Source organism: Cetorhinus maximus, chromosome 15, assembly GCF_964194155.1.
Source record: "Cetorhinus maximus chromosome 15, sCetMax3.hap1.1, whole genome shotgun sequence".
NCBI classification, from domain to species: Eukaryota; Metazoa; Chordata; class Chondrichthyes; order Lamniformes; family Cetorhinidae; genus Cetorhinus; species Cetorhinus maximus.
In genome coordinates, this window is record NC_135893.1 from 82,435,087 (window position 1) to 82,454,570 (window position 19,484).

The 19,484-nt window shown below is 49.6% G+C and overlaps 1 protein-coding gene across 4 annotated transcripts in view; it reads right to left on the reverse strand.

The window, feature by feature from the left end:
- The window catches only part of mcrip2 (MAPK regulated corepressor interacting protein 2), a 44,925-nt gene extending 26,595 nt beyond the window's left edge, over nucleotides 1–18,330 (reverse strand). The window contains exons 1-2 of one of the 4 annotated variants that reach the window (XM_078558746.1): nucleotides 18,139–18,330; nucleotides 18,008–18,068 (exon numbers count right to left, since the gene is read on the reverse strand). In XM_078558746.1, coding sequence (XP_078414872.1) covers nucleotides 18,008–18,068; nucleotides 18,139–18,190 — 113 coding nt within the window. In that variant the 5' untranslated portion in view covers nucleotides 18,191–18,330. The remainder of the gene's footprint in view (nucleotides 1–18,007; nucleotides 18,069–18,138) is intronic. The other 3 variants (XM_078558747.1, XM_078558748.1, XM_078558745.1) reach the window with 3 other exon arrangements.
- Nucleotides 18,331–19,484: the final 1,154 nt, after the last annotated feature.

Consider the following 19,484-nt stretch of genomic DNA (forward strand, 5'->3'; position numbering starts at 1 on the left):
CAGCATATCTGCTAATTAATATTACTCCTACAGAATGACATTGTAATGGTACATAACATGCACTTCAATCTGTGATCATATTTGCCGATTATAATATTTCTTTTGGGAGACTATTTGGCGATTTTGCTAACGGATTTTCTGATTGTGAGAACAGATACATTTTGTTCCTCCATGAAGCAATTTTTTTTTTAATAAGTAAACTTCTCCAGCCCACTTCTGGATTAGAGGTGGCCAAACAATCCAGGAATTTTTCAGGGGATGGGATTAAACCAGGGAAGATAACATTAGAAAATGCTTTACTCTGTACCTAAACCTGCGATGTACCTGCCCTGTGAGTGTTTGATGGGACAGTATAGTGGGAGCTTTACTCTGTATCTAACCCATGCTATGCTGTATCTGTCCCGGGAATGTTTGACCTACGTCCTTTCCCAATCAAGCACCTTGTACCTTGCAACAGCTGAAGATCCAAGTTAATAAAACAAAATATTCTGCAAAAGGCAGCAGGTAAAGCTAACACGGATTTCATGAGTTTCTACAATCCAGGAGTCAATCATTTTCCACAAGCATTTGCGCCAACAGATGCAATCAAATTTTTTAAAAAGTAAGAAAGCTACCAGTGCCAACCAAGGAATTACTGATTAATCACCAAGTCAAGAAAGCAGAGATGGCTCAATGAAACGTCTGGGATGGTGACAATGAGGCAGCGGTAGGCTGACAGGCAATAGGAACAGCCAAATACCAGCTGACACTCGGAAATTAGACTGTTACTTGAGACTTATGGAGAGCTCTGTTCCCCAACTCATGTCCTTCCCGTGTTTACTGGTTTGAAGGCCAGTCCTGTTGTTGAAAATTCCAGCTGGAGCCAGTGTTACGCAGCTGAATTGATACCACCTGTAATTTAGCACAGGCTGGTTCTGGTTAGTTTGTAGCCCTTGTCCCACCAGTTCCGATATTGTTGTTTTGTAGTGGCAAAATAGTGAGGAGTGGATCTCAAAATACCATCAAACTGGAGAGATCGCGGGCCATTGTGAAAGAGTTCCAAGAAGTCCCCGACATAAAACATAAATCAAAGCAGAAGCCAATAGTTCAAAGAGCATGGCACTACCAATATTGTATTGGGTCATAAGGTAATAAACTACAGAATATCAAACTCCTGAATGAACAGTTTTAAACATGGGCCATATGGCTCCTTCTATGGTTCAATAGTACATCTCTGACGCCATGATTTAACTCTGATTAACCAAGATACAGATTTACTGACTGCAAGTGCTGCTCCCCTCTCTTAGTGGCTAGCTAGAAACAGCCAGCATGTGTGATCTAACCGAGGAAAGTATCAGAACACCAAAAAAGTCAGATACGGCAATCTGACCACACGGAGCTAAAACCTAACCACAATGTGAGCCTCTGTAGGTGCACATCTTCATATCTGCTAAGCAATTCCACTTATGTCAGGGCTGCTCTCTGATTCATTGAAGGTTACCACACATGAGGCCATTTGGCCCGTCGGGTCCGTGCCAGCTCTCTGCAAGAACAATCCAACTAATTCCACTCCCCTGTCCTTTCATCATAACTGTGCAAGTTTTTTTCCCCTCAAGTACTTACCAAATTTCCTTCTGAAAGCCACAAAATAATCTTCCCCTACCACACTTTCAGGCAGTGCATTCCAGATCTTAACCACTCACTACATTTTTCCTAATGTTGCCTTTGGTTCTTTCGTCAATCACCTTAAATTGGTGTCGCTAGTTCTCAATCCCTCCACCCATGGGAACTGTTGCTCTCTATCTGCTCTGTCTAGACTGCTCATGATGTTGAACACCTCTATCAAATCTCCTCTCAACCATCTCTGCCCTAAGGAGAGCAACCTATGCTTCTCCTATCTATCCAAGTAACTGAAGTCCCTCAAGCCTGGGACCAATCTTGTAAATATTTCCTGCACCCTCTCTGAGGCAGTGATTCCAAAACTGTGGGTGAGGACCGGAAAGAGCAATTGGGATGAGCAGACTAACGGCTCCGAAGCCATGAGACTGGTGACTGTCCTTTTGCTACCTCTGCATGGTGCACGTTGAGGGGTTTCTGCAAATGTTAGAGTCGGGGGAGGGGGAGGAATGTAGGCGGGCTGCGCAGGGGTCATGCAGGCCATGTAGGTCAATCAAAATCGACTGGCAGGAGACCTATGATTGGAGGACCCATGACTGGGGGGAGGGGTGTGGAGGGTGAAGCTGTGATTGAGAAAAAGCCACTGTAGAAAATTCCAGAGCTTCTGATTCACCTAGTCTTCCACTGTTCTGCAGCCTTACTGACTGTCATTTTGATAATTAACAGCAACTTGCTTCGAAAACCACGGCTTTCACAAGTATTTTTGCCAAATCCGAAGAAAAGCCAAAATGTCCCATTTGTCTCCAAGTGCTGTCCAGCGAGGGTATGAAGCCAAATGAGATTAAGCGATACTTGGATATTGCTTGAGTTGGATACAACTCAAAGAGTATCTTCTGAGGTGAGCTATCAGATTGCACAAGCAAAGAGGTTTGCAGAAACTTTGATTTTACCTACTGCAACAGTTAAAATAACTGCAGGGAGGCGGAGGCAAATAAACTTACAGATACACCCCTCTCAAAACAACATGATGAAGCAAAGAAGTTTTTTTGTTAGCATCTAGGGTCATGTTAATTTTCAAGCATGAAAATGGGATCACATTGGACGTCTTGGATCTTTCCTGAAATGTGGTGCCCTGCATTGGACACAATACTCCAGTTGTAGCTGAACCAGTTGTTCTATAAAGGTTCATCGTGACTTCCTTGCTTTTGTATTCTATGCCTATCTTTATTAAGCCCAGGATCCCATATCCCTTTTTTTTAAAAAAAACATTTTCCCAAGCTGCTCTGTCATCTTCAATGGTTATTAAACATATACCCCCATGTCTCTCTGTTCTTGCATTCCATTTGAAAAGTACCTTTTAGATTATAGTGCCTCTTCTTTCTACCAAAATGTATCACTTTGCACTTCTCCACATTAAATTTCAACTACCATGTGTCTGCCCATTCCACCAGCTTATCTATGTCCTCTTGAAGTCAATGAGCATCCTCCTCACAGTTCACAACACTTCCAAGTTTTGTGTCATTTGAAAATTTTGAAATTGTGCTCTATACACCCAAATCTAAGTCATTGATACATATCACAAAATGCAGTTATCCTCATACCGACCCCTATATAACTTCTTTCATCCGAGAAGCAACTGTGCACCACTACTCTCTATTTCCTGTCATTCAGGCAACTGGTATCCATGCTCCCACTGTCCCTTTTATTCCATGGCCTTCAACTTTGCCAACAAATCTATTATGTGGAACTTTATCAAATGCCTTTTAGAAGTCTATTAACACCTCATCAACTACATTACCCTCATCAACCCTCTCTGTTACCTCATCAAAAAACTCAATCAAGTTAGTTAAACACAATTTGCCTTTAACAAATCCATACTGGTTTTCTTTAATTAATCCACACTTGTCCAAATGTTAATTTTGTCCCAGATTATCATTTCTAAAAGCTCCTCAACTCTGCTTTCACTCTTGAGCAACATGCGCTGGCAGACCCAGGTTCAAATCCCGCCATGGCAGATGGTGGGATTTGAATTCAATAAAAATCTGGAATTAAAAGTCTCATGACCATGAAACCATAGTCAATTGTTGTAGAGTGAACCATCTGGTTCACTAATGTCCTTTAGGGAAGGAAACATAGGGAAGGAAACCTCCTGCTGATGACCACGTACCACCCTCCCTCAGCTGATGAATCAGTGCTCCTCTATGTTGAACACCAGATGGAGGAAGCACTGAGAGTGGCAAGGGCACAGAATGTACTCTGGATGGGGGACTTCAATGTCCATCACCAAGAGTGGCTCGGTAGCACCACTGCTGACCGAACTGGCCGAGTCCTGAATGACATAGCTGCTAGACTGGGTCTGTGGCAGGTGGAGAGAGAACCAACAAGAGGGGAAACATACTTGACCTCATCCTCACCAACCTGCCTGCCGCAGATGCATCTGCCCATGACAGTGTCGGTAGGAGTGACCACCGCACAGTCAGTGTGGAGACAAAGTCCCGCCCTCACATTGAGGATACCCTCCACCACCACCACAGTGCTAAATGGGATAGATTTCAAACAGATCTAGCGACTCGAGACTGGGCATTCATGAGGCACTGTGGGCCATCAGCAGAATTGTACTCAAACACAATCTGTAACCTCATGGCCCAGCATATACCCGACTCTACCATTACCATCAAGCCAGGGGATCAACCCTTGTTCAATGAAGAATGCAGGAGGGCATGCCAGGAGCAGCATCAGGCATACCTATAAATGAGGTGTCAACCTGGTGAAGCTATAACACAGGACTATTTGTGTGCCAAACAGCATCAGCAGCAAGTGATAGACAGAGCTAAGCGATCCCACGCAACCAATGGCTCAGATCTAAGCTCTGCAATCCTGCCACATCCAGTCATGAATGGTGGTGGACAATTAAACAACTCACTTGAGGAGGAGGCACCACAAATATCCCCATGCTCAATGATGGAGGAGCCCAGCACATCAGTGCAAAAGATAAGGCTGAAGCATTTGCTACAATCTTCAGCTAGAAGTGCTGAGTTGACGATCCACCTCAGCCTCCTCCGGAGGTCCCCAGCGTCTTCAGCCAATTCAATTCAGTCCATGCGATATCAAGAAATGGCTGAAGGCACTGGATAATGCAAAGTCTATGGGTCCTGACAATATTCTGGCAATAGTACTGAAGACTTGTGCCCTGGAACTTGCTGCACTCCTGGTCAAACTGTTCCAGTACAGCTATAATACTGGCATCTACCAGGCTATGTGGAAAATTGCCCAGGTACGTCCTGTACACAAAAAGCAGGACAAATCCAACCCGGCCAATTACCGCCCCATCATGTCTACTCTCGATGATCTGTAAAGTAATGGAAGGGGTCATCAACAGTGTTATCAAGCAGAACTTGCTCACTGACACCCAGTTTGGGTTCCACCTGGGCCACTCAGCTCCTGACCTCATTACAGCCTTGGTTCAAACATGGACAAAAGAGCTGAACCCCAAGAGGTGAGGTGAGTGACTACCCTTGAAGTCAAGGCTGTATTTGACCGTGTGGCATCAACGAGCTCTAACAAAACTGGAGTCAATGGGAATCAGGGGGTAAAATCTCCACTGGTTGGATTCATATATATAACACAAAGGAAGATGGCTGTGGTTGTTGGAGGTCAGTCTTCTTAGCTTCAGGATATCACTGCAGGAGTTCCTCAGGGTCATGTCCTCAGCCCAATCATCTTCAGCTGTTTCATTAATGACCTTCCTTCCATCATAAGGTCACAAGTGGGTATGTTCGCTGATGATTGCACAATGTTCAGCACCATTTTGACTCCTCAGATACTGAAACAGTCCATATCCAACAAGACCTGGACAATATCCAGGCTTGGGCTGACAATTGGCAAGTAACATTCGCACCACACAAGTACCAAGTAATGACCATCTCGAACAAGAGAGAACCTGACCATCGCCCCTCGATGTTCCGGTTACCACTGACCAAAAACTGAACCGGATTAGCCATATAAATACTGTGGCTACAAGAGCAGGTCAGAGGCTAGGAATCCTGCAGCGAGTAACTCACCTCCTGACTCCCCAAAGCCTGTCCACCATCTACAAGGCACAAGTCAGGAGCATGATGGAATACTCCCCGCTTGCCTGGATAAGTGCAGCTCCCACAACACTCAAGACGTTTGACACCATTCAGGACAAAGCAGCCCGCTTGATTGGCACCACATCCACACACATTCACTCCTTCCAACACCAATGCACAGTAGCAGCAGTGTGTACCATCTACAAGATGCGCTGCAGGAATTCACCAAAGCTCCTTCGACTGCACCTTCCAAGCCCATGACCACTACCATCTAGAAAGACAAGGGCAGCAGATAGATAGGAACACCGCCGCCTGGAAGTTCCCCTCCAAGTCACTCACCATCCTGACTTGGAAATATTTTGCTGTTCCTTCACTGTCGCTGGGTCAAAATCCTGGAACTCCCTTCCTAACAGCACTGTGGGTGTACCTACACCACATGGACTGCAGCAGTTCAATGCAGCTCACCACCACCTTCTCAAGGGCAACTAGGGATGGGCAATAAATGCTGGCCCAGCCAGCGAAGCTCACATCCCATGAATGAATTTTTTTTAATTGCTGAAGGGAGGAGAGGAAACTGTGGTCTGAGTGAGGACACCAGCATCGCTGAACTCAGCCTCAGATCTTTTGAAATTACACATCAAACAAAAGGAAAAACAACCTGAGTGCTGGAACAAGGCTTCAGGTCTCTCGGTATCTTAAAGAGAACAGTAAAATAAAAGCAAAATATTGCGGATGTTAGAAATTCGAAATAAAAACAGAAAATGCTGGGAAAACTCAGCAGGTCTGGCAGCATCTGTGGAGAGAGAAACAGAGTTAACATTTCGAGTCCGTATGACTCTTTTTCAGGGCTCTGAGGAAGTCATACAGACTCAAAACGTTAACTCTGTTTCTCTCTCCACAGATGCTGCCAGATCTGCTGAGTTTTACTAGCATTTTCTGTTTTTATTTCTTAAAGAGAACAGCTGGTTTGTCTTTTGGACAAAATCCAATAGTCATGTTTCCCCAAACCTTTGACCTGTATTTCAGATGCACACTGACCCACTGATCATATAATTCTGCCACTTCTGTTTTCCATTTTTTATAAACAGAGTCACAGAGTGCAGAAGAGGCCCTTCGGCCCATCGGGTCTGCACCGACACTTGAGAAACACCTGACCTACCTACCTAATCCCATTTACCAGCACTTGGCCCATAGCCTTGAACGTTATGACATGCCAAGTGCTCATCCAAGTACTTTTTAAAGGATGTGAGGCAACCCACCTCCACCATCCTCCCGGGCAGCGCATTCCAGACCATCACCATCCTCTGGGTAAAAGGTTTTTCCTCACATTCCCCCTAAACCTCCTGCCCCTCACCTTGAACTTATGTCCCCTTGTGACTGACCTTTCAACTAAGGGGAACAGCAGCTCCCTATCCATCCTGTCCATGCCCCTCGTAATCTTGTACACCTCGATCATGTCGCCCTTCAGTCTTCTCTGCTCCAACGAAAACAACCCAAGTCTATCCAACCTCTCATCATAACTTAAATGTTTCATACCAGGCAACATCCTAGTGAATCTCCTCTGCACCCCCTCCAGTGCAATCACATCCTTTCTATAATGTGGTGACCAGAACTGCACACAGTACTCCAGTTGTGGCCTCACTAAGGTTCTATACAACTCCAACATGACCTCCCTACTTTTGTAATCTATGCCTCGATTGATAAAGGCAAGTGTCCCATATGCCTTTTTCACCACTCCACTAAAATGCCCCTCCGCCTTCAGAGATCTATGGACACACACGCCAAGGTCCCTTTGTTCCTCAGAACTTCCTAGTGTCATGCCGTTCATTGAATACTTCCTTGTCAAATTACTCCTACCAAAGTGTATCACCTTTTCAGGGTTAAATTCCATCTGCCACTTAACTGCCCATTTGACCATCCCATCTATATCTTCTTGTAGCCCAAGACACTCAACCTCACTGTTAACCACCCGGCCAATCTTTGTGTCATCTGCAAACTTACTAATCCTACCCCCCACATAGTCATCTATGTCGTTTATATAAATGACGAATAATAAGGGACCCAGCACAGATCCCTGTGGTACGCCACTGGACACTGGCTTCCAGTCACTGAAGCATCCTTCTATCATCACCCTCTGTCTCCTGCAACTAAGCCAATTTTGAATCCACCTTATCAAATTACCCTGTATCCCACATGCATTTACCTTCTTTATAAGTCTCCCATGTGGAGCCTTGTCAAAGGCTTTGCTGAAATCCATATAAACTACATCAACTGCACTACCCTCATCTATACACCTGGTCACCACCTCAAAAAATTCAATCAAATTTGTTTGGCATGACCTCCCTGACAAAGCCATGCTGGCTATCCCTGATCAAACCTTGCCACTCCAAGTGGAGGTAGATTCTCTCCTTCAGAATTTTCTCCAATAGTTTCCCTACTGGTCTGTAGTTCCCTGGCTTATCTCTACAACCCTTCTTAAATAGCGGAAACACATTAGCTGTTCTCCAGTCCTCTGGCACCTCCCCCGTGGCCAGAGAGGAATTAAAAATTTGGGTCAGAGCCCCTGCGATCTCCTCCCTTGCCTCCCTCAGCAGTCTGGGACACAAATCATCTGGACCTGGAGATTTGTCCACTTTTAAGCCTGCCAACACCTCCAATACCTTGTCACTCCCTATATCAATTTGCTTAAGAACCTTGCAGTCTGTCTCCCCGAGTTCGATACCTTCAGCCTCATTCTCTTGGGTGAAGGCGGATGTGAAGTATTCATTCAACACTCTAGCAATGTCCTCTGGCTCCACCCATAGATTGCCCCTTTGGTCCCTTATGGGCCCTACTCTTTCCCTGGTTATCCTGTTCCCATTGATATACTTATGGAATATCTTGGGATTTTCCCTATTTTTACCAGCCAGAGCTTTCTCACATCCCCTCTTTGCTCTCCTAATCGCTTTCTTAAGCTCCACCCTGCACTTTCTGTACTCCACTAGCGCCTCCGCTGATTTGTTTCCCTTGTACCTGCTAAAAGCCTCTCTTTTCCTTCTCATCGTACCCTGAATATCTCTGGTCATCCATAGTTCTCTGGGCTTGTTACTCCTTCCTATCACCCTAGAGGGAACATGTTGAGCCTGTACCCTCCCCATTTCCTTTTTGAACACCCCCCACTGCTCCTCTGCAGATTTCCCCACAAGTAGCTGTTCCCAGTCTACCTTGGCCAGATCCTGCCTTATTTTACTGAAATCCGCTCTCCTCCAATCCAAAGCATTTTTTTGCAACTTGTCTATTTCTTTGTCCATAACATGGTATAATTTAAGCTTGTTATGGTCGGTATCACTAAAATGTTCCCCCACACCCACCTGTCTGACTTCATTACCCAGAATTAGGTCTAGCAATGCACCGTCCCTTGTTGGACCCTCTAAATATTGACCTAAAAATTTCTCCTGTACACATTTCAAGAAATCCACTCCATCCAAGCTCTTAACACTATGTCTATCCCAATTAAGGTTGCGAAAGTTGAAATCACCTAATATAATTACCCTATTTTTAGGTGTTTTTACACACCTCTGCAAATTGTGCACATATTTGCTCCTCAATTTTCCGCTGACTATCTGGGGGTCTATAATAAATGCCTAACAATATGACTGCCCCTTTTTTATTCCTAAACTCTACCCACAAAGCTTCATTCAATGCCCCCTCCAAGATACCATCTCTCCTTACTGCAGTAAATGACTCCTTAACTAATAATGCAATGCGTCCTCCTCTTTTACCCCTCCCCGTCTTACCTGAAGATTCTATATCCTGGAATGTTGAGCTGCCAATCCTGCCCCTCCCTCAACCATGTTTCAGTGATGGCTAATATATCACAATTCCACGTGTCAATCCTCAACTTTAACTCATCCGTTGTACCTGTAATACTCCTGGCATTAAAGTAGAGGCCATCCAGCCTAGCCTTACTCCCTTGAAACTTAATGCAGCTGTGCTCCCTCTGACTTGATTGTTTTACTGTTTTATGACGTGTCCCTATTCTGCTAACATTCTGTGTCCCCTCCCCCTGCCGAATTAGTTTAAAATCCTTCCCACAGCACTAGCAAACACGCCCACAAGGATGTTAGTCCCACTCTGGTTCAGATGTAGACCGTCCCGCTTGTACAGGTCCCACCTTCCCCAGAAACGGTCCTAGTGATCCAGGAATCTAAAACCATCCCTCCTGCACCAACTCTTAAGCCATGTATTCATCTGCGCTATTTTCCTATTTCTGAGCTCACTAGCACGTGGCACTGGGAGTAATCCAGAGATTACAACCCGAGAGGTCTTGCTTTTTAGTCTACTGCCTAACTCCCTGAATTCTTGATGCTAAACCTCATCCCTCTTTCTACCAATGTTATTGGTACCAACATGTACCATGACCTCTTCCTTATCACCCTCTCCTTTCAGGATGCCCCGGAAGATGCACAGCAGACAACTCAAACATAAGGGGGCTCATCAGTTTATGAGCAACTTTTCATTGCATATGTTTTTAAAAACCAAAACAGTCCCTTTATCTCCCACTCACTCCTGTGTTTTGAGAGATATGGGTGGAGTTTTTTATAATGTGGAGCAGGAGAAAACATTGAGATTTTCCCTGTTCAGCGTGTACAGATCAGTGAAGCCCAAACCTTTAACCCAACAGACCAACAGCAGCCTGCCTGCTGGACTTGAAGTCAGGCGGCTGGCAGTCATGTCCACGAGCAGCAAAGAGGGGTCCACACTTTACAATGTTAGTAATATGAGCTTCGGCTGCCAGGATCGAGAACCTGGATCTGAGGCAGACCGACAGGGGCCTTTCTATGAGCAGAATACAGTTGGCAGCAGACATCCAGGCCTTCCAGTGTCAGCCAAACTCTCCACCACGAATATCCCAATGTGCAAAAGGCCTTCAGCATTACGGCGGTGGGAATGGCTTAAGGGTGGCATTTTCAGTATTCATCAGTGAATCACAGAATTTTAACGGCACAGGAGGCCATTCAGCCCATCGTGTCTGCACTGGATCTCGAAATGAGCATTATGATCTAGTGCTGTTGCCCTGCCTTTTCCCCGTACCCCTGCACATTATTTGATTAGAAATAATCACCTAATGCCCTCTTGAATGCCTCGATTGAACCTGCCTCCACCACACTTCCAAGCAGTGCATTCCAGGCCTGAACTACTCGTTGTGTGAAAAAGTGCCCCTCAGTCAGCATTGAATTTGGAATTCAGTCACCATTGAGAAATCCAACTTAACCAGTATGTGAGCAAAAGGTAAAGGACATAGAGTGACATGCAGTTGTCATTGTACCTCCACAAGAACAGTGAGAAATCAGCAGTGTGAAGGCAAGTTATTCTTTATCACTTATTGCTCAAACAGTTCAATGATAAAGACATAATTTGAAAGAAAAGATTGTGAAGTGCTTTAAATATTATAAAAGCGCCTCTGAGTATAGTCTCATGTTTTCAAATCTTCCCAAATTATCTGTTTGCATGGAAAAATATTTGCCTTTCAAAAGAGAAATCTACAGCTTGGGTGTACCCCACAATGGGGCTAACTAGCTCCCTCTCTCCCCTCTACTCACTGACTCACTTAGAAACATATTGCATGCAGTAACATGTTGCAATCTTCTATTTTCCAGCATGCACAGTTTGCCCGTGAGCAGCAGCAATTGTGAAGGTCAAATTATTCACATTATACAACCAAATCACTGAGCACACTACTCTGTGTTACACACACACCAAGCATCTTGCTCCACATTATAGACATGCAGGTAAGCATTGAGCACACTGCACCACGTTATCAAAACACATGCACACCCAAAGCACACTGCTCCACATTATACAACACACACACCCCGAGCACACCGCTCCACATTATACACACCCCGAGCATACCGCTCCACATTATACACACCCCGAGCACACCGCTCCACATTATACAACACACACGCACACCGAGCACACCGCTCCACATTATACAACACACACACACCCCGAGCACACCGCTCCACATTATACAACACACACACCCCGAGCACACCGCTCCACATTATACAACACACACACACCCCGAGCACACCGCTCCACATCATACACACCCCGAGCACACCGCTCCACATTATACACACCCCGAGCACACCGCTCCACATTATACAACACACACGCACCCCGAGCACACCGCTCCACATTATACAACACACACGCACCCCGAGCACACCGCTCCACATTATACAACACACACACACCCCGAGCACACCGCTCCACATTATACAACACACACACACCCCGAGCACACCGCTCCACATTACACAACACACACACATCCCGAGCACACCGCTCCACATTATACACACCCCGAGCACACCGCTCCACATTATACACACCCCGAGCACACCGCTCCACATTATACACCACACACACACACCCCGAGCACACCGCTCCACATTATACAACACACACACACCCCGAGCACACCGCTCCACATTATACACACCCCGAGCACACCGCTCCACATTATACACACACCGAGCACACCGCTCCACATTATACAACACACACACACCCCGAGCACACCGCTCCACATTATACACACCCCGAGCACACCGCTCCACATTATACAACACACACACCCCGAGCACACCGCTCCACATTATACACACCCCGAGCACACCGCTCCACATTATACAACACACACACCCCGAGCACACCGCTCCACATTATACAACACACACACACCCCGAGCACACCGCTCCACATTATACAACACACACACCCCGAGCACACCGCTCCACATTATACACACCCCGAGCACACCGCTCCACATTATACACACCCCGAGCACACTGCTCCACATTATACAACACACACACACCCCGAGCACACCGCTCCACATTGTACACACCCCGAGCACACCGCTCCACATTATACAACACACACACACCCCGAGCACACCGCTCCACATTATACAATACACACACCCCGAGCACACCGCTCCACATTACACAACACACACACACCCCGAGCACATCGCTCCACATTATACACCACACACACCCCGAGCACACCGCTCCACATTATACACACCCCGAGCACACCGCTCCACATTATACAACACACACACCCCGAGCACACCGCTCCACATTATACAACACACACACCCCGAGCACACCGCTCCACATTATACACACCCCGAGCACACCGCTCCACATTATACAACACACACACACCCCGAGCACACCGCTCCACATTATACAACACACACACACCCCGAGCACACCGCTCCACATTATACAACACACACACACCCCGAGCACACTGCTCCACATTATACACACCCCGAGCACACCGCTCCACATTATACACACCCCGAGCACACCGCTCCACATTATACAACACACACACACCCCGAGCACACCGCTCCACATTATACAACACACACACACCCCGAGCACACCGCTCCACATTATACAACACACACACACCCGAGCACACCGCTCCACATTATACAACACACACACCCCGAGCACACCGCTCCACATTATACAACACACACACCCCGCGCACACCGCTCCACATTATACACCACACACACCCCGAGCACACCGCTCCACATTATACACACCCCGAGCACACCGCTCCACATTATACAACACACACACCCCGAGCACACCGCTCCACATTATACAACACACACACCCCGAGCACACCGCTCCACATTATACACACACACACCCCGAGCACACCGCTCCACATTATACAACACACACACCCCGAGCACACCGCTCCACATTATACAACACACACACACCCCGAGCACACCGCTCCACATTATACAACATTCACACACCCCGAGCACACCGCTCCACATTATACAACACACACACACCCCGAGCACACCGCTCCACATCATACACCATACACACCCCGAGCACACCGCTCCACATTATACACACACCGAGCACACCGCTCCACATTATACACAGACCGAGCACACCGCTCCACATTATACAACACACACACCCCGAGCACACCGCTCCACATTATACAACACACACACCCCGAGCACATCGCTCCACATTATACACACACACACCCCGAGCACACCGCTCCACATTATACAACACACACACCCCGAGCACACCGCTCCACATTATACAACACACACACACCCCGAGCACACCGCTCCACATTATACAACATTCACACACCCCGAGCACACCGCTCCACATTATACAACACACACACACACCCCGAGCACACCGCTCCACATCATACACCATACACACCCCGAGCACACCGCTCCACATTATACACACACCGAGCACACCGCTCCACATTATACACAGACCGAGCACACCGCTCCACATTATACACACACCAAGCACACCGCTCCACATTATACAACACACACACACCCCGAGCACACCGCTCCACATTATACAACACACACACACCCCGAGCACACCGCTCCACATTATACAACACACACACACCCTGAGCACACCGCTCCACATTATACACCATACACACCCCGAGCACACCGCTCCACATTATACACACACCGAGCACACCGCTCCACATTATACAACACACACACCCTGAGCACACCGCTCCACATTATACAACACACACACACCCCGAGCACACCGCTCCACATTATACACACCCCGAGCACACCGCTCCACATTATACACACCCCGAGCACACCGCTCCACATTATACACACCCCGAGCACACCGCTCCACATTATACAACACACACACCCTGAGCACACCGCTCCACATTATACAACACACACACACCCCGAGCACACCGCTCCACATTATACACACCCCGAGCACACCGGTCCACATTATACACACCCCGAGCACACCGCTCCACATTATACAACACACACACACCCCGAGCACACCGCTCCACATTATACAACACACACACACCCCGAGCACACCGCTCCACATTATACACACCCCGAGCACACCGCTCCACATTATACAACACACACACCCCGAGCACACCGCTCCACATTATACAACACACACACACCCCGAGCACACCGCTCCACATTATACACCATACACACCCCGAGCACACCGCTCCACATTATACACACACCGAGCACACCGCTCCACATTATACAACACACACACACCCCGAGCACACCGCTCCACATTATACACACGCACACACCCCAAGCACACCGCTCCACATTATACACCATACACACCCCGAGCACACCGCTCCACATTATACACACACCGAGCACACCGCTCCACATTATACACACCCCGAGCACACCGCTCCACATTATACACCATACACACCCCGAGCACACCGCTCCACATTATACACACACCGAGCACACCGCTCCACATTATACAACACACACACACCCCGAGCACACCGCTCCACATTATACAACACACACACACCCCGAGCACACCGCTCCACATTATACACACACACACCCCGAGCACACCGCTCCACATTATACACACCCCGAGCACACCGCTCCACATTATACACACCCCGAGCACACCGCTCCACATTATACACACACACACACCCCGAGCACACCGCTCCACATTATACACACCCCGAGCACACCGCTCCACATTATACACCATACACACACACCCCGAGCACACCGCTCCACATTATACAACACACACACACCCCGAGCACACCGCTCCACATTATACACCATACACACCCCGAGCACACCGCTCCACATTATACACACACCGAGCACACCGCTCCACATTATACAACACACACACACCCCGAGCACACCGCTCCACATTATACACACGCACACACCCCAAGCACACCGCTCCACATTATACACCATACACACCCCGAGCACACCGCTCCACATTATACACACACCGAGCACACCGCTCCACATTATACACACCCCGAGCACACCGCTCCACATTATACACCATACACACCCCGAGCACACCGCTCCACATTATACACACACCGAGCACACCGCTCCACATTATACAACACACACACACCCCGAGCACACCGCTCCACATTATACAACACACACACACCCCGAGCACACCGCTCCACATTATACACACACACACCCCGAGCACACCGCTCCACATTATACACACCCCGAGCACACCGCTCCACATTATACACACCCCGAGCACACCGCTCCACATTATACACACACACACACCCCGAGCACACCGCTCCACATTATACACACCCCGAGCACACCGCTCCACATTATACAACACACACACACCCCGAGCACACCGCTCCACATTATACACACACACACACACCGAGCACACCGCTCCACATTATACACACACACACCCCGAGCACACCGCTCCACATTATACAACACACACACCCCGAGCACACTGCTCCACATTATACAACACACACACACCCCGAGCACACCGCTCCACATTATACACACCCCGAGCACACCGCTCCACATTATACACACCCCGAGCACACCGCTCCACATTATACAACACACACACACCCCGAGCACACCGCTCCACATTATACAACACACACACACCCCGAGCACACCGCTCCACATTATACACACCCCGAGCACACCGCTCCACATTATACAACACACACACCCCGAGCACACCGCTCCACATTATACAACACACACACACCCCGAGCACACCGCTCCACATTATACACCATACACACCCCGAGCACACCGCTCCACATTATACACACACCGAGCACACCGCTCCACATTATACAACACACACACACCCCGAGCACACCGCTCCACATTATACACACGCACACACCCCAAGCACACCGCTCCACATTATACACCATACACACCCCGAGCACACCGCTCCACATTATACACACACCGAGCACACCGCTCCACATTATACACACCCCGAGCACACCGCTCCACATTATACACCATACACACCCCGAGCACACCGCTCCACATTATACACACACCGAGCACACCGCTCCACATTATACAACACACACACACCCCGAGCACACCGCTCCACATTATACAACACACACACACCCCGAGCACACCGCTCCACATTATACACACACACACCCCGAGCACACCGCTCCACATTATACACACCCCGAGCACACCGCTCCACATTATACACACCCCGAGCACACCGCTCCACATTATACACACACACACACCCCGAGCACACCGCTCCACATTATACACACCCCGAGCACACCGCTCCACATTATACACCATACACACACACCCCGAGCACACCGCTCCACATTATACAACACACACACACCCCGAGCACACCGCTCCACATTATACACCATACACACCCCGAGCACACCGCTCCACATTATACACACACCGAGCACACCGCTCCACATTATACAACACACACACACCCCGAGCACACCGCTCCACATTATACACACGCACACACCCCAAGCACACCGCTCCACATTATACACCATACACACCCCGAGCACACCGCTCCACATTATACACACACCGAGCACACCGCTCCACATTATACACACCCCGAGCACACCGCTCCACATTATACACCATACACACCCCGAGCACACCGCTCCACATTATACACACACCGAGCACACCGCTCCACATTATACAACACACACACACCCCGAGCACACCGCTCCACATTATACAACACACACACACCCCGAGCACACCGCTCCACATTATACACACACACACCCCGAGCACACCGCTCCACATTATACACACCCCGAGCACACCGCTCCACATTATACACACCCCGAGCACACCGCTCCACATTATACACACACACACACCCCGAGCACACCGCTCCACATTATACACACCCCGAGCACACCGCTCCACATTATACAACACACACACACCCCGAGCACACCGCTCCACATTATACACACACACACACACCGAGCACACCGCTCCACATTATACACACACACACCCCGAGCACACCGCTCCACATTATACAACACACACACCCCGAGCACACTGCTCCACATTATACAACACACACACCCCGAGCACACCGCTCCACATTATACACACCCCGAGCACACCGCTTCACATTATACACCATACACACCCCGAGCACACCGCTCCACATTATACACACACACACACCCCGACACCGCTGTTCACATCTGGCTGGGTGATGGTCTGTGATGTGCGATGTTCCCCAGCCCGGGAATGGGAAGCTGAGGCGGGGCTGCCGGCTCTCCCGGTGCCGCGCTCCCCAGTCCGAGTCTCACCTTCACCGCAAGGTCACGGAGCCGGACAGTCAGCGCCCGGCCGCCCGCCCACACCCCGCACCCCAGCCCCCAGCTCCACTCACCTCCCCGCCGGCTTCTGCTTGAGGTCGCAGCTGGATTTGGCTTCGATCTGCTGGGATGGACCTGCGGAGAGGGAGAGAGTGAGACGGAGCCGGACCCTATGAGCTGGGCCGAGCGCTGCGCGACCTCTTACCGGTCCGGCGCTGTGTTGCCAGCCTGCTGGGTCCCCGGGTAATGGTGTACATGGTCAGCGTCAGCCTCTCTACTGCAACGCAGTCCGGGCCCCGGACAGAGTCACCACCTCCCCGGCTGACAGGGACCCACCCCCTGACCAGCCTCCCCGAGACCCGCCCCTACAGCCAGCTCTCGGCAACTCGCAACGTCAACCCAAGGATCACCCAACCCCAGCTCAATTCAACTCCCCGAGACCACCCAACCCATCAGCCCGAGAACACCATCAACCCAGACCACCCAACCCAACCCAACCCATCATTCCGGGACCCCCAAACTCCAGCCCAATCCAACGCCGAGGACCCACCCAACCCATCATTCCGGGACCCCCAAACTCCAGCCCAATCCAACGCTGAGGACCACCCAACCCATCATTCCGGGACCCCCAAACTCCAACCCAATCCAACGCCGAGGACCCACCCAACCCATCAGCCCGAGACCCCCCAAACTCCAGCCCAATCCAACGCCAAGGACCACCCAACCCATCATTCCAGGACCCCCAAACTCCAGCCCAATCCAACGCCGAGGACCACCCAACCCATCATTCCGGGACCCCCAAACTCCAGCCCAATCCAATGCCGAGGACCACCCAACCCATCAGCCCGAGAACACCATCAACCCAGACCACCCAACCCAACCCAACCCATCATTCTGGGACACCCAAACTCCAGCTCAATCCAACTCCCCGAGATCACCCAACCCATCATTCCGGGACCCCCAAACTCCAGCCCAATCCAACGCCGAGGACCCACCCAACCCATCATTCCGAGACCCTCAAACTCAAACCCAACCCAACTTCCCCCAGACCACCCAACCCATCAGCCCGAGACCCCCAAACTCCAGCCCAATCCAACGCCGAGGACCACCCAACCCATCAGCCCGAGAACACCATCAACCCAGACCACCCAACCCAACCCATCATTCCGGGACCCCCAAACTCCAGCCCAATCCAACGCCGAGGACCCACCCAACCCATCATTCCGGGACCCCCAAACTCCAGCCCAATCCAACGCCGAGGACCACCCAACCCCTCATTCCGGGACCCCCAAACTCCAGCCCAATCCAACGCCGAGGACCCACCCAACCCATCATTCCGGGATCCCCAAACTCCAGCCCAATCCAACGCCGAGGACCACCCAACCCATCATTCCGGGACCCCCAAACTCCAACCCAATCCAACGCCGAGGACCCACCCAACCCATCAGCCCGAGACCCCCCAAACTCCAGCCCAATCCAACGCCGAGGACCCACCCAACCCATCATTCCAGGACCCCCAAACTCCAGCCCAATCCAACGCCGAGGACCACC